Below are 24,170 nucleotides of genomic sequence, written 5' to 3' on the forward strand. Positions count from 1 at the left end.
ACAGGATAGCCAGACTGTAGCATCACCCAGTACTACAGGGCTTCACAGGATAGCCAGACTGTAGCATCACCCAGTATTACAGGGCTTCACAGGATAGCCAGACTGTGGCATCAACCAGTACTACAGGGCTTCACAGGATAGCCAGACTGTAGCATCACCCAGTACTACCGGAGTTTGGCCGGAGGAGCTCCACCCCCGGGTTCCAGAGATCAGTTGTTCAAGTCTTGGACGACCGAAATCCCCAGACTGAGTCAGATACGGGTGGAGCAAACATGTACTTAGGTTCACACCTCATATTCATCAATACTCCCCCAGGCACGTGATCCCGCAAGGGTTTTATCCTGGTTAGGAGAAAGATGGGTCTTTTACATGCCTGACACTGTTACCAGTGCCAAACATGGGTTCCGAGAACCGGGAAATAGATTCGCCATTTCCAATCGCAGCATGTTACTGGTGAGCGCACGGCTAGGTCGAGAGGTTGAGGAGACTGAGGAGAGGAGAGGGTGGAGCAAACAGCCTGCCCCCACTATGCCGTGTCAGGCTCAACATGTCTCTTTTGCTGTTACTGGTCGCGGTCAGGAGCAGCCGGCGCCGGACTCGCCTCTGGTGCGGGTCCTTGAGCAGCAGCTTGGAGGACGGCCCCAGGCGCACGGCCTGAGGCTCGCTGGCGGGGCCGCGGCCAGCCCGGGTGCTCGCCGCCACCGTCACCAGGTACGTGGCGCCCGCCGTCAGGTTGGTGAGCAGCAGCGAGGGCGTGGCGGCGCCCACCGTCACGTTGGTGAGCGGCCGGGCGCGCGCGCTCGAGTTGCCGCCGGCCGCGCTGCTCACCGCCACCTGCGCCCGCGACAGCCCTTCCCTCAGGAGCGGGTACAACCACAGTGACGCTCTTTGCAGGTTTATTCATCACCACGCTTGTAACAATGTCCATCTTCCAGTTTTATTAACCTCAATTGTTAGAGACCGGAAAAATTCGCGGATTCATTTCGCGATACGCTAAAATTCAAATAGTTAATACCTCAGTGCTGACTCTGCTATTGGCTCACAACTCACATGATGACTCAAGGGCCAATTAGAAACACCAAACCAAACCTTTATCGAATCACAGGCTGCTACTTTGGGACGTCTCACAAGACAGCAGCCAATGAGTGGGTGACATTTGACCGAGTGTACGTATAATTATGGAGTTCATCCTACAGGGCATTGAACCCGCGAATTTTTCCGGTCCCTACTTATAACTTTTATTTGATTTGGCTATTGACTTACTGTTCATCTGGACGAATCTCAACCAATTATAAACATTCAACCGAAGAAGGATCGAATCACAGACGAACCAGCTGAGACGACTCACAAGTCAGCAGCCAATGAACTTGCGTTATTTTCCCAAGTGTAACAGGGGAATGTGCAGTCCATCCTGAAGGCCATCGAAACCGCAAATTTTTCTGGTCCCTATCAATTGTGTACTTTATTGTTTAGTATTAATAGGGACTGGAAAAATTCGCGGTTTCGATGACCTTCAGGATAGACTACACAGTCCTCAGTATACTCAGGAAAATAACGCCTGTTCATTGGCTGCTGACATGTGAGTCGTCTCAACTAGTTTGCTTGTGATACGATACTTCTTTGGTTGAGCATTTTCCCATTGGCCCAGAGTCGTCCAGATGAACAGTGAACCAATAACAAAAGCAGCTTTAAGGCATATTTAATTGAATTTTAGCATATCGCAAAATGAATCCGCGAATTTTTCTGGTCTCTAAGTATTACCATTCAAGTGGATTATTGAAGTGGGGAGTTTCACGATTGTTATTATTTTTAATGATATTGACTTTTTTATACCGAAGCACTAAGCGGGAGACATCTTAGAAAGTAATATTAAAATCACCCATTCCCGAGGTGGAAATCAAACCTATGGCTACAGAGGAAGACTGGATAAAAAAAAAATGCAAAGCTTTAGCGTAGAGCATTTTATTTTAATTAGACCAGCGTGAGATTTCTAAATCCTCGATTGCCAATCCAAGCTTACAGCTTGATACATACATATATGGAAAGTTGATTTCCACTAAAAGTCGTATTTTACTTTAAATCGTTTTATACATATTCGATATGGTCTTAAATTCGCCAGATCGTCTCGAACTAACTTTCGATCGTCCTTAATTTAGGTGAAAATCTGAACGTACATTTGAACAGTGGAATTTTAAACTACCCATTACGATTATTAGCAGAATTGGTGGTATCAATAGAATTGCATAACAGACTCAAAACTATATTAATACCTTGGAACTTAAATAACAAAATGATTTCACATACTTCTGAAATTGTCACTTGATTGTAGTGGTACAAAAATGTATTTTATAACTTAATAGTCCCTGTTTGGGCACAGTAGTATTTAAGATTTGTTTGAAATTGTTCCCTACCGAACCCTCTGGAAAAACAAACCTTAATTTGCTAATTGAACACATCGAGAAGATGGCGGCAATGCCGACCACGGGATGTTATGGTGGCCCAACCCCAGACAATTTCAAAAAATAACTCTTTCAAACAAAATTTTAAGCCAATCTGGAACTTCAATTTCGACAGCAGTTTTACTAATCCATCAAACGAAATTTTGATATATTTCCTGATAAATTATCCTCTGGCCAATGTTATAAATGCTTACGAATTCAAATTCCGATCGAATTGCATAATTATACGTGGTGATAAAACATTTACATGTTTTATTCCGGTATGAAATCATGAATTGAAATCTGTATTGACCAGCACTCTAGTTTACGTGCTAATAAAATAATTTTAGTTTTCCTTTTGCCCATCAGTGTCCATATTTTCCGCAGGACACTGGACTGACGAGTTGTTTCGGGCCGAAGCCCGGCCGAGCCTCACCACCTCCTCCTCCTGGGACTGAACCCGTTTGGGTATACCAGGAGCACTAACTTTTTCTCTTCATCCAGATGTCAACTGGTGGTTTGATGGCATCTGGATGATTGGCCTAAGTTGTACCATGTGGCAATTTTTGCATGGTGTGTACCATTCTTTCGCCTCAACCAGAAAACAACTTATCCATTCTGCTTGAGCCGCCGTGCCCGCAGCCAGAATATACGCTTTGTCATGTTCGATTATAAAATTTTCCTTGTCCTTTTTTTTTGCATCCATGCATAAAATACACGACGACGGATGTCAAAACACTACGGTCATTCCTTGTGGGATCTCTTGCGTGCCATTGCTCCGGGATGGTTGCCTGTAACCGGGGCAACGAACTGGACAGACAAGTAGAACAGAAGTGAATGAACAGCGGTGCGGGGCGCCGATAGCGGGCACTCACCTCGTAGCTCTTCAGCACGCCGTTGTGGGAGCTGGCAGGGGGCGGCTTCCACTTGAGGTGCACCGCCGACGCGTTGATGGGCACCGTCTCGACGTGGGACGGCGGCTCCGAGGGCACTGCGGCACCAAGGAAAATAAGTATTGACCGCTGTTGCATTCACCACAAAACAAGCCACATCAACAACCATTGAAAAAAAAGGTGGTTGTCTGTAAAGTCGGGGATATGGGCGATAATTTTACGTGATAATGTCATAAGAAAACATTGATGAAAAATTGCGTACTTTTTAATTATCAAATATTATTTACAGTTTTTGCAAATTTAATTTATTTAATTTGTTTAAATATAATCACGAACAATTAGTTATAGAAATCAACTGAAATCAAATCTATGTCAATAAATTGTTAATTTGAAATGACGAAATTGGACAAATAAACCAATTTTTTTTAAATAGCTGCTTTTAAAAAACTCGCCTTAAACTGATTGATATTATAAAAGATTTTCTCGCACGGTGGTTGGCCGGTTCTTGCACGCTCGGCTCAGGCGGAACGTGACAATGAGTCATGCTTTTTCGTGCGTGCAGCCGGCGTTCATCGATTTATAAGACGTTATCAAGTCAATAAACCATTCGGTAATATGACATCACATATATATATAAAACAGAGAAAGGCAGGTTCGCGCTGTAGATTTTTTTTCGTAAAAACCTCCAGTTAAAATCACAAGTGTTTTGTATTAATATATAATTTTGTTATCAATCTCTTTAATGCAATTTTTATCCAGAGAGTACCTGCATGATCTATCCGTTGTGGGTTCAACTATTATTGAAACATTATTAGTCTCGTAGTTATTAGCGGATCAAATATGACGGTATTTTCCCCACAAAACTAACTTTTTTTTTGTCAAAAAGTTAGCGCAGGGCCGTCCAGAGAAACAAATGGCCTCATTACTTATTGTAAAACTTATCAAATCTTATTATTAAAAAAAAAATCTAACGTTGGTAAACTATAGGCTACAGGTCATAACTGTAAATGTTATCTGCGTGTATCGCAAAACATGTAAGGTTTCCAATGAATTATATTAAAAATAGGCTAGTTATTTTTATTCCTGCTATTTTATTAAAACCACTACAAACTCAACCAGGCCCTGGCCACGAGGATCTTACAACTCTGCCACCTTACTTCTCGTCGGCTGGTGACAATATGGGGATACTTCAAGTTACAATGTCGTTCTTGTTACTACTCATGAACCAACAGTTACGTGTCAGCAGTTGAGGATCTCGAACCAAAAGCAATGACGGCGTGCCGCGCCTGCACGCAGTGGTTGGCCCGAAGAAGAGGCGAACGGATGAACGTAACACTTAGGAGTGAAGGGATGTGTTCGTGCTAGTGAGGCGGGCAGTGGTAGGTGCGACTCTCGCTGGTGCTTCTAGCGCGGTATCGCCTCTGCGCGCAAGTATGTGGACAGGCACGCAGTCTTCTCGTCGTGTATAGGACAACTGTTCAATTTGAGTGATGGCTATAACATTATATAGCGGAGAAATGAAGATAAGGTGTAACGAAATCCCTTGAATGCTTTCAAGAATCTCTACTGGGTGTTTCAAGGCTAGAGACCTGAAAAATTTGCGTATTCATTTCGTGTTATGCTAAAATTCAAATAGTTATACCTTAGTGCTGCTTTTTCCATTGGTTCAACTTTAATCTGAAGGACTGAGGGCCAATTAGAGACCCATCACTCAGAAGTGTCGAATCACAGGCCCACACAATCGAGACGACTCACAAGTCAACAGCCAATGAACAGTTGGTATTTGCCCGAGTGTGTAGAGGATTTTGGAGTCCATCCTGAAGGTCATTGAATCCGCGAATTTTTCCGGTCTCTATTCATGGCTAAAAATGAGGTTTTTTTAAAAGCAATTTTCACTCTTCTCAAAATACAGTTCAAAAACAAAATACCTTCAGCGTATTATTAGGACGGTATTCCAAGACATTCGGGTAAGTTGGAGAATAAGCACTGCCTTGTTGGGATACAACCGTAACCTAACTCGCAGACCGTATTCCAGAACGTGTGCACATCCAATACCGGTTAGGTAACGAAAAAATCAACCGCTTTAATAAACTGTACGCGGCAAAAAACCAAAAACTGATTTTTGTGCATACTAGCAGACTTTTGGCAACCATCGATACATTTGCTATGCCAAATATCCTACAGATAGCAGCACTATCACGGGAATCAAATGGTTGCAATTTTAAATTTCTGAAGTACTTAAAAGTTGCGATTATTTGTTTTTTTACCCATTGTACAAAATGTGTTCCCGATAAGTTTCGCTACCACAAAGTTTCATTTGGCCCACCTTTTGTTAAATACGTCCCCCGATATTTATGAAATTAAATATGTACGAGTTGATGGCGCCAGATGCGGAGCTGCGATCTGGAAGAAAACAAAGTAAAACTGAGCTCTGCGCATGCGCGTAATTTGGTCAACAGAACGGCAACGAATAGGGAAGCCTTCTTTTCACAGACGAAATAGCCAAAACCCGAAGTTCCCCGAAGTTCATGCTCGCTTTTTTTTTTCCGTATCTTTAATGTAGCTATCCTAACCAAATCAACCGTCCACAATGTTTTAAAGTATTTATAATGTAGCTAACCTAACCCAATTGACCATTAGTATCCTTTTATCAACACATTTACAATGAAAAAAAAAAACCCGAAGATGCATGATCGGATGTTTGGCTCTCTCGTCTGTGAAAAGATGAATAGGTAGAGACCAGAAAAATTCGCGGATTCCTTTCGAGACAGGCTGGAATCCAAACTCGTTTCGCTTAATGCTGTGTCAGTGATTGGACCGCAATTTACCTGAAGGACTCTGAGCCAATGGCAAACACTCAACAAAAGAAGTTATCGAATCATAAGAATACGCAGTAAACAGGTGCCCCGAGTCGGTAGCCAATGTCCAGGTGATATAGTTGCCCGAGTAAATAAGAGAATCGTGGAGTATATCCTAGTGGTCATTGAAACCGCGAATTTTTCCAGTCCCTATGAATAGGACACCTAAATCCGTGGAATAATAATAAGGGACCGGCCATGTACTATTGTGCACTGAGAAAACGGTTTGGATACAGTTGTGGCATATTGAACACCTAAACCCTTATTTTTTGCGTCTTGGAATACCGGATAGCTAGGGACCGGAAAAATTCGCGTGTTCAATGACCTGTAGGATGAACTCCACAGTTATACGTACACTCGGTCAAATGCCACCCAGTCATTGGCTGCTGTCCTGTGAGACGTCCCAACGTAGCAGCCTGCGTGATTCGATAAAGCTTCGGTCGGGTGTTTCTCATTGGCTCAGAGTGATCCAGGTGTAGTTGTGAGCCAATAGCAGAGGCATCACTGAGGTATAACGATTTGTTTTTTTTTTTAGCCTATCGCGAAATGAATTCACGAATTTTTCAGGTCCGTACGGATAGCGGTGTTGCGCAGGGCGAGGACCCACCTCCCTCCAGGGTGCGCGCGGTCCGCGAGTTGGAGGGGCGGCCGTCGACGGCGCGGTAGAAGGGCACCACGAAGAACTCGTAGCGCGTGAAGGTGGCCAGGCCCGTGACGTCGACCCCCGACTCCTCGCCGGCGCGCGGCACCGTCTGCATGAGGTAGGACTGCGGGGAGCGGGCCCCGTCCAGCGGCCGCGAGTACACCGACACGCCCTCCACGAACTCCGAGTCGAACACCTGCGGGCAGTCGCTCACACTTGCGGTCACTCGGCAAGTCCCGTGACCTCCTCCCCTCACCACTGCAGGGTAGGAACTGCGAAACGGGGAATCACAAACGTAAATCCACGGGCCTCCCTGGGAATCCCGAAGATTTTTCACTCCTGGGCGCTGCTACATGACTTAGGGACACCTGTATCTCGCGAATACATTTCGCGTCAAGGTGTTTCACAAAATACTGCAGCTTTTCTCCTGTGGTTATCGGTCGAGGTCGGCGAGAGGTGTCGCCCCGCTCTTGACGGGGCCGATGAGAACGTGGTCACCCTCACAATTTGCCATGACTCTTAGAAAAAGCTACAGTGTTTTTGTGAAATACCTTGACATGAAATGAAATCGCGAAATACAGGTGTCCCTGTACATGACAGATGAGAGGCACCTAAAAAGACATATATAAATTATATGTTACATTACTCCGTGATATGACCAATTATTGCAACTGATAGGTAGGCTAACGGTGTTTCTGACTGTATAAAAAATGCTCCTCTGAAGAAAAGGTTTTCCTAGTGTCAACAAGCCGCCATGACACTTCGTGTTTCCGATTCTGGATGGTTGGAGACGAATGGTGTCTACGCAGTGAGGGTATAGACCGGTACAGTTTGTCAACATAGTAGAGATTTTGTAATTACAGTTGTTTACTATTTACTGTGTTTAGCTTGAAAGTTTCACCTTCTGACTTATTGACGAGTTTTTGTTTGGTAATGATTGTGACATTTACATTGCATTTTAATCAGTTGCCATTATTGTTGCTAATTGATGTATTTTTAATAATTAAAGCATTTTAATATTACTTGCTTTGATTCTTTAGTGTATTAAAGCTCATAATATTTAATGACAAATATTTTTAATGCAGTTTTTTTAAATATTTTTTTCCAGTCTTACATATGGGTTGAAATGTGTTTAATAGGAACAGGAATCGGTGTTAACGAATGATTGTGTTCTGTTACAGAGAGTATCAAGGTAGTAGCAGAGAAATTGATGCACCTGTGTTTCTTGTTTATTGTTTGTTAATATGGCGAAATAAAAGTTATTTAACACGACTCATCTCGGTTTATGTTTGTAACCCAGAACATATGCTTACTCACAGTGAGACTACACACAGCATAAATGCCTGGGTAAGAATTCGAACCCAGCATTACTACGAACACAATTTTGAAGTGATACAGCTGCTTTCATGTAAATGTACAAAATTCTGTAATTTAAATGATTATTTCCGTTCCATTTACAACAAAAAATGTGTGCGTGGAGTCCACGTGCAATAGAAGTGAAACTTCTTGCTTATTAAGTATGGATAGAGATAAATTATTAGTCTTTTTTTTTTTAATTGAACAAGCGATAATAATTGAATATATAAAGAATGTAGTTAAGATCTAAAAAAGAACTGTGGAGTACACAAAACAAGCAGCGTTGCGAGAATTCCGTACCATCAATGCCACCTCATTTCAACCTCTCCCTTGCCGTTTACCCTTCCGGTCATTATTATAACTAGCAACTAGCGTGCTACGCTACGTATCTTTATCACCCAAACCCCTTGTCGTCTTCCCTTTCGACCGCTGGCGCATGTATTGGATAGACGTCGGCGCTTACGCACTTTCCTCCTCTACTGGTTCCCTCGCCACGCACCTATTCTGCTTACTCTCGAAAATTTAGCCCCCCTCGGCAAAGAAGTTTTACTTAAAAAAAAAATTGGTTGTCTGTAAAGTCGGTTTACGGACGATAGTTTAACGTGACAACGTCATAACGAAACATTGATGAAATGATTGCATACTTTTATGAATAAAATTGAATCAGTTTTATTGATATATCACTATTTTGTATGGATACAAAGAAGGAGTGAAATGAAATCTACAATTTAATTGATAAATTTTACTTTTATTTGCGCTCATTAATTCTAATATGTTTATTACTTTAACGAACAGATTATACATGTTTGCTATTTAACTTCTTCCAATCTGTGTTATTCTGTTAAGGATAGGACGATGATAGGGAAAAGTAGGAAACGAACGGGAGTGTTTTTCAAGTTTAAATGTGCCTCGAAGAAAGTCGAATCGATGGTTGTTCCAATCGAGTGGAAGAGAGAGAGAGAGAGAGAGAGAGAGAGAGAGAGATGCGGCGCAAGCGTTACAATGAGCGTAACGGGACGATGAGTAATCATTTTTAGTGCGTGCACAGCCGGCGTTCATCGATTCATTAGACGTTTGTCACGTCAAAAATATCCGCCGCTGCACCTCGCACGCACCTCCCAGGACAGCCGCACCGCCGACGTGGCGACGGCGCGCGCCTCCACCAGCTCCACGACCTGTCCCGACAGGCCCTCGCGCGCCGCCTGCAGGCGCGGCTCCTCGCCGGGCTGGGTGGTGACGCGCTCCGAGGGCGCGCTGGGCGGCGACAGGCCGTGCGCGTTCTCCGCGCGCACCACGAAGGTGTAGGTGGTGCCGGGCGCCAGGTGGCGCTGCGTGTGCGCGGGGCCCGGCACGCGGCGAGCCGCCACCACCCACCCGCCGCCGCCGCCGCCGCCGTGCGAGCTCCCGCGCTGCCGGCCGAACATCTCCACCTGCCGGCGTCGAGTGGTTTCAGGCCCAGCCGCTAGATGGCAGCTTTCATTATTACCAACATTAGCTATCATCAGGCAAACAAACCAGTGGTAATTAATTTACTTTATTTTGGTAGCCACATATTTTGCATCTCCTGCTCATTTATAAATAACAACCCCTTTTTTTTTATTTAACAAAACAGAATTAATTATTTTTTCGCAATTTTAAAATAATAATTACATTTATTCCTCTAAGAACTTATTAGCCAAGTAGTAAAATGAACATGAAAAACTTAAAGACATTTTCACTTCAAATGATGGTTGCAATTTTAAGTTCCAGGTTTGGCGCAGTGTTTATTTTTTAGAAATGTTCCGGCCTTGTCATTATTTTATTTATTTATTCAGTTTTTGATCTGTAGATCCCATAAGGAAGTAAGGGGCTCCGGGATATAGAACAAGCCAATTAATACAAATATATATACTGTGCCGTTAATTAGTAATTTCGACACGATATATTTTAAATTTTTATTATGATTTTAATTTTTTTTTGTGTGGAAATTTTATTTGCTCTACTATAGTGTAATTTTAATTTGTTAGTCTGGTGTACTCCTCTGAGTTAAACTTTGTCTCAGTGCTCTGAAGCCCCTTTCCCATCGGCGTATCGGATATTTTGCTGGCCTAATCCCTGACTGGCAGACAGCGTACCTTTTCCCCCGCCTTCAGTCACGCCTAAAGCCTGTAATATCATTTCTCTTCGTGACCCTAACTGCATAGAGCAGCTTCTGGGCTGCAAGCCGCTACTTCTCAGAGAGCTGCTGAGAGAAGTAAGTCTGGTCACGAATACGTATTAGGTTCTCTCCTCGAAAAGCACGTCATGGACGCTTGTTCTCAGCGTCGATGCACTTTTACCCTCCCCCCCATTTCTCCGTTCCAAGTAAGACCAATGACCGGTCGTAACCCCCTGGGCACCAGTGACCGTTCCCAAGGTCTCTTCAAAAAAACGTGCGCGCTAAAACTGAGCACAAGCGCTGCCTAGCGACCAAGTCGCGAACTTCTCCGCTAGCCTACCCTCTAAGGCGCCAGAGAGCACCACCTGCTCTCCCTTGAGTTATATGGACGCCAGCGGCGAGTCGATTGTTTTCAACTCAGGCCCCCCCCGACAGAGCGCTCTACTGTCGCCCAGTGATGCCAACTTCAAAACTCCTGCCAGAGTTTTTTTTTTGCCCGCATTCGGGCAAGTTCGGAATCTTTCGGCGGCCCAGACCCCCCCCACCTGTAAGAGCCGGCGGGCACTTTTAATTACGAGATGCGTTTCTCCGCGGGACACTTCGCGCCGCGACGGCAGACGGACCGTTTGATTATCGGCGAGTCGACGAGACTTTGCAAAACTTCCATCCGGCCGCAACCGACTATGTAGTCGCCTAAATTATGGATGCTATCCCTATAATCCTTTTCAAGTAGTTTAGTCCGTCTGCAATGTAATAGTTATTTTTTTTTAGCTTTTAATTTTTTTTTGAAATGAAGAAATCATCCGCGTCCTGCCGCGCAATTCGCGAGCTCCAGACCCTGGCTGACTCCACGACTACAGCGTGCTGGGCAACTCCCCTGTTTTGGTGAGTGATAATTCGCGACCCCCCCCCCCCTTTTTTTTCCTTAAATTTTTTTGGGCATTTTCTGCCCCATAGACTGCCTGTATACAAGTTCTAATCAGTTTTGATTTGGACTGTTGCAGACAGGGTCGATGACGGGGAGAGATTGATTGCTCCCATCTCGTGGCCCCCCCCCCTTCTGTTCCGTGGGTCACATTAGAAGAAACGTTTCGACTACCCGACGTGATCGTTTGAAGACCCCGGGTGGTAATGTAAATTCAACATTTCCCCTTCACCTAGCTACGAACTATCTTAAGCGGATGACCAACCCACCAGCGACCAGTGTTTTTCTCAAGAAAATGTAGAACGAATAGAACTAATTATCAATGTAATCATCGGATCCTTCCAATTTTGAGTGTGAAACTCATAATGCAAATGTTTATACTTCAAACTAAGAATGTAAATTGTTTCAAATAATCGCGGGCTAGCCCATTTTCGTTTCTCTTTTTGTTAATCTTTGAAACTTGTTAAAACCTCTTGTGTGTAAAATAATGGAAACAAAATACTTCATCAGGGCAAATAAAACAGGGAAACTATAGATCAAGTGAATCGTGTAGTTTTTATTTATTGATTTTAACGATCCACCCACTTCCTCCTTGCTTGTTACAGGAAGTTCCTAAATTTTGTTTGTTCCCCACCTCGTGTCGCCTCTGGTAATTCAATTTATTTAACTTATTTTTTTTATCCAGCAAGTTTCCAAGGCTCCTTTTAAAATAATTCAACTTTGAGACACGAGGGGTGTTACAACTTGGTAGCAGAGCATGGTTTCCTTGGTCTATAGGCATACCTGAATAATATAAGCATATCTAAAATAAAAATAAAAGTACAAAAAAATTTTTTTTTTAAATTAATTTTTGATAATAGCAATTTTGTAATAATATTGTAAACTGATCGCTGGTACACCCCGTAGTTATATTGAGTAAAAAAAAAATTTTAAAAATTTATCTTGAGTTAAATTTCCGTGTGGACTTAGGCTAGCGCGTAGCGTGCGAGACGTCCCCAAGCGGTCCCCAGCTGTCCTGACAGCGGCGCAGTTATCAGACGTGACACACACAAGGTTACAGGCACCCCCCCTGCCCCCTTTCACCCCTCCCGACGGTCGGTGCCATCTTATCGCGTACGTGCTTGCGCGCTCGTGCGGACTCTCCCCCCCCCCCCTCCTACACATGCCGCAGAGGTCTCTCACCTCTGCGGTACGTAACCAGACGTACCAACTTATTCGTCTGCCGGCAGCTATAGTTAACTTTTTGTATTCTGGGCACAATACATATATACAAACATACTGTACAACCACAAAAACTAAATATTACAGAGTACTTTTACATTTCAAAAGTAAGAAACAGAGAAGGGGAAAAATACATGGGTATATAAGAAATGGTATAAACTCAAGTCTAAGGTTCAGAGCGAAGAGATAGTGTACAAAACTCAATATTTTTCTCCTCGCTTTTGTGAGTTGAAGGGGAGGAAGGGGAGTAAGAGGAGGGAGGGGATGAAGGGGAGGAAGAGGAGTAAGGGTTGGAAGGGGTGGAAGGGGAGAAAGGGGAGGAAGGGGTGGAAGGGGAGGAAGGGGAGGAATGGGAGGAAGGGGAGGAAGGGGAGAAAGGGGAGAAAGGAGAGGAAGGGGAGGAAGGGGAGGAAGGGGATGAAGGGGAGAGAGGGGATGAAGGGGAGGAAGGGGAGTAAGGGGTGGAAGGGGTGGAAGGGTATGAAGGGGAGGAAGGGGTGAGAGGGGTGGAAGGGGAGAAAGGAGAGGAAGTGGAGTAAGGGGAGGAAGGGGAGTAAGGGGTGGAAGGTGAGTAAGGGGTGGAAGGTGTGTAAGGGGAGGAAGGGGAGGAAGGGGATGAAGGGGAGGAAGGGGATGAAGGGGATGAAGGGGAGTAAGGGGTGGAAGGGGAGAAAGGGGAGAAAGGGGAGGAAGGGATGGAAGGGCATGAAGGTGAGTAAGGGGTGGAAGGTGTGGAAGGGGTGGAAGGGAATGAAGGGGAGGAAGGGGTGAGAGGGGTGGAAGGGGAGAAAGGAGAGGAAGGGGAGTAAGGGGAGTAAGGGGAGGAAGGGGTGGAAGGTGAGTAAGGGGTGGAAGGTGTGGAAGGGGTGGAAGGTGTGGAAGGGGTGGAAGGTGTGGAAGGGGAGGAAGGGGATGAAGGGGAGGAAGGGGATGAAGGGGATGAAGGGGAGTAAGGGGTGGAAGGGGAGAAAGGGGAGAAAGGGGAGGAAGGGATGGAAGGGCATGAAGGGGAGGAAGGGGAGGAAGGGGTTAAAGGGGAGGAAGGGCACAGAGTCAGGACCCACCTGGTAGCCGAGCAGCGAGGAGGAGCCGATCTTGTTGTTCCTGGCCCAGGAGATGGTGACGCTGGTCTCGGTCTTGTTGACGACGCGCGGCCGGCTGGGGGCGCCCGGGAAGGCGGCCGGCTCCGGCCCGCGGAAGAAGTGCACGTTGGGGTTGGTGGGCTGCTCGAGGCGCAGCGCCGCGCTCCACGTGGCCTTGCCGCTGCGCGAGGAGGCCACGCACGTGAACACGCCGCCGTCACGCCGCTCCACGTCTGCGGCAGGCACGCGCCGCTCTACGATCCGTACCTTCCCCCTCATTCCTTTCCGCTTTATCCTCATCACTGTCGGCTAAAGGTTAATACATCTCTCGCACTTGATGTAACCTCATGAATACTTTGCACAAATGTTCAGAAATTTTGACGTGACTGATGTATAGGGACCGAAAAAAATTCGCGGGTTCAATGACCTGTAGGATGAACTCCATAGTTCTACGTACGCTCGGTCAAATGTCACCCACTCATTGTCTGCTGTCTTGTGAGACGTCCTAACGTAGCAGCCTGTGATTCGATAAAGCCTTAGGTTGGGTGTTTCTCATTGGCCCAGAGACATCCAGGTGAGTTGTGAGCCAATAGCATAGGCAGCACTGAGGTATAAATATTTGTATTTTAGCCTGTCACGAAATGAATTCGCGAATTTTTCCGGTCTCTAATCATCACTTATGCGACCCTTTACGCCCGTTATATTACACTTGGTGCATTATCTGATTGAATATTTTGTTGAAACACAACCAATGCAAGGAAAATTATCGTATTAAAATTTTGAAAATAGCCGACGAATAATAGAAATGATAAAATGAAAAGGAAAAAAAAGACGTATGTGCGTGTACTTATGTACGTGCATAGAATTTGTACTTAAATGTAAATTCCATTGCCAAATTAATATTAGCTAAACCTCTAAATCTTAAATTATTATTGTGTATTATAGTGTTTACGTTTTCTTTAAGACACGAAAGTTACAAAATAAGAAAATAGTTTTTATACCACGTAGGCTGCTAACTGAACAGATATAAAATAAAGCATGTTTGCAAAAACATGCGCAAATTATGACACGAATGAGTGTCTGAAGTAGTAGTTTACAAAACGCTTACATTATCTGTAAAAAAGTTATACACAATACAATTTAACTGTTATAACACTTCTTGGTTTCTTTTTTAAATTCAATATTAATTAAAATAATATAGTTTATGAATGACATAAAGTTTTAAACATTTAATTTATAAATGCCAATAAAATTTTTAAAACGTAATGCCAGAGAATATAATTGTTTAAAATATTTTGTTTTTAAACATAATTAAAACAGACAATGTTTTAACTTCTTCGTGAGTTCAGAAATCAGTCAACCATTGCAAAAATGTTGATGAGCCCCAACAAAATAAACCACAAACACTTATACCTATTAAGTAGTAACTTTAATATTTTTTCTGCATTTCTCACGAACGATCCCCCGAAGACTAATTAGCCAGAGCCACAGTAAGTTCTACTACAGCAAATGCACCTGCACAACCATTTACTGGCCTAACCCTTCGACAATCACAACCGCTCACATGGAACAAAAATTACAGCTTGTTGAGAATGACCCCTTGTCCATAGTGCGATATGACACCGGGTTTTCGGTTGTCAACCGTCCTTGAAGACGGCTGCAACAAATCATGACGAAAATTCAAAGGGACTATCAACATTTTTTTCCACAGACGTGCGGAGAGTAAAAGAAGTAGTTAGTGAGGATCGCAGGCTTTCGCAGCCATTTTCTGTAGTTGCCTGGCTCAAGGGTTCTAGCCGCGTCAATGGCGAAGATTTCACCGATGTTGCGGTCGGTATTGCAGTAACCATATTCAGGGCAGCAGTGAAATCGGGGCCGTCGACGCGACTAGAGCCCCGCAAGCCAAGTTACTTCCAATAACCCTGCAGCATGCAGTAGTTGTAACTGTTGACTGGTTGTACCGCTGATGTGAAGCGTGCCCGTCGGGGAGATGTCCACCCGGGGGCCGGGAAGCACGGGCGCGCCGTCCTTGTACCACGTGACGACGGGCGGCGGGACTCCGGCCGCGTGGCACGGCAGCGTCGCCGCCGAGCCGACCGGCAGCGTCTGGTTGGCGGGCCCCACGGCGATGACGGGCGGCGGCCGGTCCTCGGGCGAGCTGACGGCCAGGCGGGCGCGCGCTGTCGCCGACCCCGCCGCGTTCACGGCGCCGCAGGTCACCCGCAGGCCCGAGTCGTTCCGCGTCGCGCCCTGCAACCAACCCCGCACGACCCTGCAACGACCCTCAACGTCCACCTTCCACACCTCCTCCCTCTCTGAGCAATTAACTCCCACGTCGCCCTGGAACAACTTAACCTCATCATCATACTGCAATACCTCACGTCATCTTGCAACAAACCTCACAATGTACCTATCCATGCAACAACCATTACGTCCACCTTCTACACCTCCTCCATCTCTGAGCAATTAACTTCCACGCGCCCTGGAACAACTTAACCTCATCATCATACTGCAATCCCTCACGTCACCTTGCAACAACCCTCACAATGTACTACAACCATTACGTCCACCTTCCACACCTCCTCCCTCTCTGAGCAATTAACTCCCACGTCGCCCTGGAACAACTTCACCTCATCATCATACTGCAATCCCTCACGTCACCTTGCAACAACCCTCACAATGTACATATCTATGCAACAACCATTACGTCCACCTTCTACACCTCCTCCATCTCTGAGCAATTAACTCCCACGTCGCCCTGGAACAACTTCACCTCATCATCATACTGCAATACCTCACGTCACCTTGCAACAACCCTCACAATGTACCTATTCATGCAACAACCATTACGTCCACCTTCTACACCTCCTCCATCTCTGAGCAATTAACTCCCACGTCGCCCTGGAACAACTTCACCTCATCATCACACTGCAATCCCTCACGTCACCTTGCAACAACCCTCACAATGTACCTATTCATGCAACAACCATTACGTCCACCTTCTACACCTCCTCCATCTCTGAGCAATTAACTCCCACGTCGCCCTGGAACAACTTCACCTCATCATCACACTGCAATCCCTCATGTCACCTTGCAACAACCCTCACAATGTATCCATGCAACAACCACTACGTCCACCTTCTACACCTCCTCCATCTCTGAGCAATAACTGCCACGTCGCCCTGGAACAACTTCACCTCATCATCATACTGCAATCCCTCACGTCACCTTGCAACAACCCTCACAATGTATCTATCCATGCAACAACCACCACGTCAACCTACTACAACCCACATGTTACTTTGTAATAACCGCCAATTTTATCCTACAGCAACCCCCACATCTTCATGCAACCCCTGAGTCACTTTCCCACACCCCCTCCCTCACATAACTCTGCTATAACCCCACGTCACTCTGATATAACCTCCATGTCAGCTTACAACAACACTGCCCCCCCCCAAAAAAAACCTAACAGCAACGACCCTCACCCCAACCCTACAATATACATCACTGCAACCTGCAACAACCTACCCACATCACTTTACTACAGCTCCTATGTCACGCGGCAACAACTCTTACATCTCTCAGCAATAACACCTACACCATCCCGCGACATTCACTCATGCCACCTTACGACTGCAATTTCTCCATGATCAATACCTAAGTAACTCTACATCAAACTCGTATGTCACCCTACTAAATCTCCTCCCACTTCACATCGAAATAATCCACACGTGACCTAGGAACAACACCCACGAATACCAGCAAACAAAATCATCTCACCTTGAAACAACCCTCATGTTACCTTACTACATTTTACACGTCACAATACGATAACCCCTACCATGACAAAACCCATATTATTCCTCAACAATCCCCATGTAAAACTACTACATTCCCCACATCATACTGCAACAAACACCTATGTCTCTATGTAACTATTACTTCTCCCTGGCCGACGACATTTACTCACCAACGTATAACTGGTTCACGTTTAACTAAACATTTTGCGAGCTGTGTTTAAGATATACTTCCAGTATCTTTCCTCCATATGCCTAAAGAGAACATAAGCGTATGAATTATTGACCTGTAGGAATGCATTGAGCAAGGATAAATGTTACATTGTTTGAGAGATAAGAATTTGTTATATATTGTACACTAACTGTCCCCGCGACTTTGTTAGCACGGAAAGAATTATTAACACATGTTATTTATTAGATAAAAAATTAACAGTTAAATTTCTATTACTAGGTATGCTAAAATTACAGTTTCATTTAAGCTTCCATGCAAATTACATTTTCGGTCATACGTTCAGAAGCAGGAAAAAACAATTAAGTGCACTAACTTCACATGCGTACGGCCAAGTAGATGGAAACACTGAATTAAATATTAAAAACTGCTTAAAATGAATAAAAAATAAAAAAGTATTTAATATTTAAGTTATCGCCAAATGTGCTTCCATTTATAACGTGCTTTCAAATGTACTTGCTTTTCGTTGATTATGCATCGTCAAGCTTGTAGTCCGATCATGAATGGTCTCGTGGTGCGGAGGCGCCTGGTATATACGTTTTATATCTGACATGACCTGTTTGAAATGTTCGACAAGTATCAAAAAGTTAGACTTCTGTTGTAGGCACAGCAACTAGGTATTTATTTCGTCAGACAGGTATTTTGTATAGATTCGTTTTTCGTAGAGAGAATGATTAATAAACTCCATGAAAAGTAATGGGAAACAAAATTTAAAGTTTATTTTAAGCTTTAGCTACTCTTATCACTCACCGAGAACCTAACCGAGAACACGAATTTATCATATTAATCAGCATATCAATGAGTGATTTTTTGATGATTTTTGGAATTTTTCCCGAATTTATAGCTGAAAATTCTCAGATTTTCAAGATGGTGGCCAAGACAACTGACAAGATGGCAGATGCGATGGTATACAACTGCAATATAGTTTGTAAAAATTAAAATTATATGGCGACAGCGTCCTCTAGCAAACGGTGTGTACTACATGACAATAGCGCTCCTTGTATCGATTACTGAGAACAAGATGGCGGTGGCGCCCTCTATCAGGCGATGTGTGTTAAATAGGGCTCCTGGTAGCTAGTTTTGAATATTAATATGGCGGCAATGCCCTCTAGAGGGTGATGCTATTATTCCTTCATATAAAAAAATTTACAAGTCCGAATGTGTGTGGTATTTTCTATTTGTCTTATTTAATGCTTGGTCTGGTAAATGTATCGATGGCCATGCGGCCAAAGACATATGTTTTCCAAACCTGAGGTCCGAGCTGTCGTGGTTTGAATCACCTCGGTTCCACCGTATTTTGTATAGAAAGTAAATTTAATGTGTCGATAAGGACCACATCAACATTGCCAGGTGATGGAACATTGACTTTACAAGCACGAGAAAGTGGTGCTGGCGCTCTTTAGTTACAAAGAGCATAAAAAAAGATGTCGGTATTTAAGATGGTGGTCTCCAGCAGAACAGGAAAACCCAGATTGCGGTCGTGACTTCATCCAAGATGGCAGCCTCCAGCAGACGAAAACAAGATGGTGGACATGATTTTAGATTAGAAAAAGTGGTTGTAACATTATAATCAAGATGGCGGCCTTGACATTAGAATTTAAGATGGGGGCCTTAACAATGTTCTAGAATCCAAGATGACGACCATAACGAGAAGTGCCACGAATCGTCATACACATCCAAGATGGCGGGCGTAACGAAAAGTGCAACGTTCGGAGAGTTCGATTACAAAATGGCGGAATTAAAGATTAGGACCGAGATCAAAGTTCAAGGTTAAGGCCAAATTTAATGTCATCCAAGATGGCCGCCATGATTTCATCGGAGATGTAGGATCTAAGGCAGCAGAAACCATCAACCACACTCCGAATACAGTATGAAGATGCCCTATTATATTCTACTCAGTGCATTTTTGCCTTCTTACTACTGCTGTTGCACAAGCTACTCTAACTTTACCAAAATTAGTATGGCCTGCATTATCAGCATCTGATACACAATGTATTGCCATACACATACAAATATTAATTCGGCAAACTCTGAGTCAGAGAACGTTTGGACACGAATTGTATATTCTAATATAGAGGTTTTATTGATGAGATATAGCGCTAGTTAAGCACAAATCACCTCCATATTCGTCTATGCAGATAACATGTGTGCTTTATTAATACCAGATAATCAACATGAAAATAGACAACTTAAAAGTGAGGTTTCGAACGAAAAAAAAATTGGGACGCCCTTGTATCCATGCATGATGATGTTGATGGTTTTTCCTTTTTGTGGCGATAGGATCGCTGCACACAGCAACAAAGTCTACACAGCGAGGGACTTCTCAGTCTTATTACTCACTCCTTGGCGCTTACGAAAGTAAAAATAGGCGAACTGCATGTGCTGTTATAAGGCGTGTAAATTAATCAATAGTAATTATTTTTAAGTATTGTAAAGAAACGAAATAAACCAACGGTTGACCTACATCGACGTCATTATAGACAGATAAATCAATCAACATTTGTGTTAATTCTCTAAGTTTCTAGACACACTGTTATATAAATTCTTGGAAGAATGAGTGATATTCATACAGCAAACGCAGTGACAGTAGCGCTAATTACTCACAAACCAAATCTCCAGGGAACTTCTCTGCAAACAAGATTATCAACAGGGAAGAAAGCAGGATGATTGGACATTGATTTCTCGCTCTGCACAGTTCCGACGGAAACCGCCTCTCTGAAATTGGCCGTGACTGTTGAATGGGCCGGCGCCTAGCAGCAAGATGCAAGACAAGGCCAGAAGCCTTCGTGGGCTAGATTAGTGGCAGTCGCAATGTAGTTCCTGTCTCTCCCTTTGACAAGGGTCGCGGTGGTTGAGTAGTCACAAGAACCACCTCCCGCCAAAGCGATCAAGTTCGATTCCCGGCGGGACTGGAACCAGGCATTTCCCGCAACTAGGAAACATGGCGGACGTTCCCAAGATCAATGGGATTTGTAGCGGTACACCCGTCCCCTCCCCCTTTCCCCCTAAACCCATTAATTTCGTCAAACCTCCTTTCTCATCTCATCACCCAACAAAGTCTCTGATCACACCGATGTCGATGAGAAGTTAACCCCAATACGTTTAATTCTCTTTAACGTGCCGCGAATCTGCAATCACGGAGAAAACACCTTACATAGAGCAAGTTTTATCAGAGCTGATTATACTACAACCAATCGAGCTGCTGCTCTTACGACGAGGCTTTATCGCCGATCGCACGACGAAAACACGGGCTCTGTCTCACTGAATTGCTGAATTCCACGACGCTGTTATGCTAACAAAGAAGGCCAATGAAATATACATGAAGTCAGTGGGTGATGGGTAGACAGCCTGGAAGGAGGGGGGGGGGGGGGAGTATTGCGAGCGGTGGTTCGGACTCGAGAACGTGTATTTCTGGAACCAGTAAACAAGTGAACGGCGCAGTACGAAAAAAGAATGTAAGAGGACGTAGAGGGGGTAAAGGAAGACGACTTAAAATGGAGGGTGTACGTAACAGAAAAGGAGAAGAAGAAAAATTAAAATACGGAACGAGGGGGTAAGTGGAATACAAATTCCCTGTTTTATTATTTTTGCGCGTGGCGATGAAACCCCAAACATTTGCTGAAGCTGCTTTATGAAATATTCCTTTCTGTTCCCCGAGGGGAGTGATAGGGTACAATATAAACATCTGATTGCTCCCCCCCCCCCCCTTTATACCATCGGAGCAAAACTATTTCGATGACAACGCTCTACGTGTCCCCTTGAGAATCGGCAGACTAAAAAGTTCCTATTGATCCGAATTAATGAATTCATGAATACAAGCGAATCTAGCCAGAAATGTATTTTTACTAAATAGATAGAATATTTCGACGGAAAAAAAAACACTGTTGTTTAGAAGAGTGGTGGCCAACTAAAGGGCCGCGGGACAATTTTTGCCTGAAATACTTGCAAAAATTCGATTTCAGGTTATACTTTCAATTACTATAGAATAAAGTTTTCAGTTAATTGAAATAACGCTTATTTTATTGTACTTATGAACTAACACGAACAAAAATGATATGAATTCAAAAGAAACGTAGGAGGATAACGGTGTGTTTGGTTGGTACTAAAATACCATACTATAAACTAATTGGCTAGCTAGATTTTTCAATATCTGTATTTGACTTTCCTATTAAATGCGGGACACTGTAACTGTAGGTGACCAAGTAAAATAAGCAAATAGCTTCGGATTCTTGCAGATACGAAGCCTGGTGATGAGTCATACACAATGGAAATATTTTATATATTTCGTTTTTACTTTAAAAGCTCATAGGAAACGTGTGTCGAAAATATACTTTTTTTCTGACTCCAGAGCCTTATTGGAGGCTTGTCGAAGGGGAATTGAAGCCTCTATGAGGAATTTTCGTTTGCCAAAGGCAAACATATTTTGATAATTTTTGAAATTTTGAGTAATAAAACGGGAAATCTTTCCTAAAAACGGGAATTATTCCCTCAAAATAGGGAATTTGTTTTAGTAATTTTGAGGATTTATGAGTCATTTTTGGGGGATTTTAATGGTGGAAATGCCCGAACATGACCGATTCCTCACGATTGGCAAGCAAACAAGTCACCAAGCCGTAGTCCCATAAGAGTAACATTGTGTCAGAATGCACATTTTCTATCTACTCATTAGCACACATTGTGACCATTGGAGACGAGAGATAACTGAGACCTGCGGCGTCACTAGATTAGAGCCATAACATGTTTATAATCAGCTTTAGATTTACTGCCATGGCCGATATGTTAATGTCTTATATTTTTTCTTTCTTAAATCTTTCATATGCACGTCTTGGAGTAAAATAAATGTTCCTGCCAAGTGAGAAGTGTAAGAAGCATCTTTCAGCTTATAACAAAAATATTCAGGTCCCTCAATAAATTATGCGATGATTTGACATAAATTAGGCATTACTTATTGTTTATACTTCTTGCTCATGGAACGTCATTCGAATATTTTTTTTACGCCTGTAGCTTTCCTGCATTTTAATATTGGATTAAAAATAACAAAGCTACTTAACAAAATATCTTGTCAACAAATACACGATCAAGTTTCATTTAGCCAATTGAAATATTACCTATTCAATTGGACTATTCAACACTGCAGATAAAATATAAATATGTAGTTGTCAAATGATCACTATATCAACGATTATATACACACATATCCATAGACAACACAATGCAGAGGTATTTCAGAAGGTATTGGCCAAGACCTGTATTTGCCTAGAGTGATTTCGGGGAAGCCAAGGGAAAACTGAAATAAAGATGACTGAACAGGCACACAAACCCGAATGAGTCTTCCGGTGTTTCACCACTGCACGACCTTGCTCGGCTACAAACTAAGAGAAGCCTAAGATGTCCATAAAGTTCTATCCCTGCGCGAACACGCCCGAATATTCACCTTCGGCCAACCTCGGGATTTGTTTTATTTTTGCGCAGGAAAAATTAATTCAAATATTAAAAGTGGTCGGTTAGGTTAGCTACATTAAAACACTTTAAAACACTATGGATGGTTAGTTAGGTTAGTATAGCTACATTAAAATAAACATATATATATATATACCCGAGGTTGGCCGAAGGTGAATATTCGGGTGTGTTCGGGCAGGGACAGAACTTGATGTACATCTTAGGCTTCCCACAAACTAACCTCTCAACGTGACTTGTTAGACACGAACTCCACACAGAACTCGGCGTGGCCTCAAGCTTGCTGAAGCGACTACGATAAGAACCCGCGTGTCGCGGTGATCGTAAAGCACTTCCACGAGGTCTCCGTTGAAATAGCCGCGAGGCAACTTTGCGCGTTACCGACTGGAGTCGGACTCGAAAGTCAAAGAGGAAAATGCAGCTAATTATAATGGTCTGGCGTTGCCTGCTGTGAGAAACACCAAGGGCTTGAACTACCTAAGGAGAGCAAATTTAAGACTGTTTGGAGAGCAGTAAGCATTCTGTCGCTTGGCCTTGCGTATTAAGGAGGGAACGTTAATAAAATTAAATGAAATGAATGAATTATACTTAAAAAGTAAGGGTGAGGACTGATGTTCCACCCGAATGCAGGTCCAGTAGTATGAATCGCGACGATTGCCTCTTGAGTAGTTTATCAGAGCCTTTTTACCTTCTTCAGGAGAAACTGGATTCGTACATTCTGAATGTCGTCTTTTGGGCCCGTATTCGAGAACTTCTTATCTTCAACACTACAACCAGCGTGGTCTTCATTGTCACGCAGACACATTACCTGCCTAAACAGAACCTATAACCCGAAGTGAATGGACACAATAGGGCGACTGATCTTGCTATCGCTGTTAAAATTTTCGGTGTCAAATTTATAATTTGTCTAGATGCGGAAAATAAGAAGTATTTCTATGCCAATGATAAATTAGGACGAGGACTGAATTCCTGCAGGAAGATTGCAGTCACTGGTACGAACATCGCCTTCGATTTTCCTCCCGACTACAGGAACCGGAAAGTAAAGTCTTACAGTTTAATTGATCACATGCCCCAAGTGAACCACTTGCTTCAAATATTTTCGGTGACAGGTGGGTGTATGTTTTTTTGCCG

At 43.6% G+C, this 24,170-nt stretch overlaps 1 protein-coding gene across 1 annotated transcript in view; it reads right to left on the reverse strand.

The window, feature by feature from the left end:
• Window positions 1-24,170, reverse strand: part of LOC134530016 (roundabout homolog 2-like) — a 263,340-nt gene that overhangs the window by 18,590 nt on the left and 220,580 nt on the right. Inside the window, exons 7-12 of the mRNA XM_063364543.1 lie at window positions 15,515-15,803; window positions 13,536-13,786; window positions 9,304-9,618; window positions 6,797-7,028; window positions 3,314-3,429; window positions 567-834 (exon numbers count right to left, since the gene is read on the reverse strand). Of these exons, the coding sequence (XP_063220613.1) occupies window positions 567-834; window positions 3,314-3,429; window positions 6,797-7,028; window positions 9,304-9,618; window positions 13,536-13,786; window positions 15,515-15,803 (1,471 nt within the window). The remainder of the gene's footprint in view (window positions 1-566; window positions 835-3,313; window positions 3,430-6,796; window positions 7,029-9,303; window positions 9,619-13,535; window positions 13,787-15,514; window positions 15,804-24,170) is intronic.

This window comes from Bacillus rossius, chromosome 3 (genome assembly GCF_032445375.1).
Source record: "Bacillus rossius redtenbacheri isolate Brsri chromosome 3, Brsri_v3, whole genome shotgun sequence".
Classification (NCBI taxonomy): domain Eukaryota; kingdom Metazoa; phylum Arthropoda; class Insecta; order Phasmatodea; family Bacillidae; genus Bacillus; species Bacillus rossius.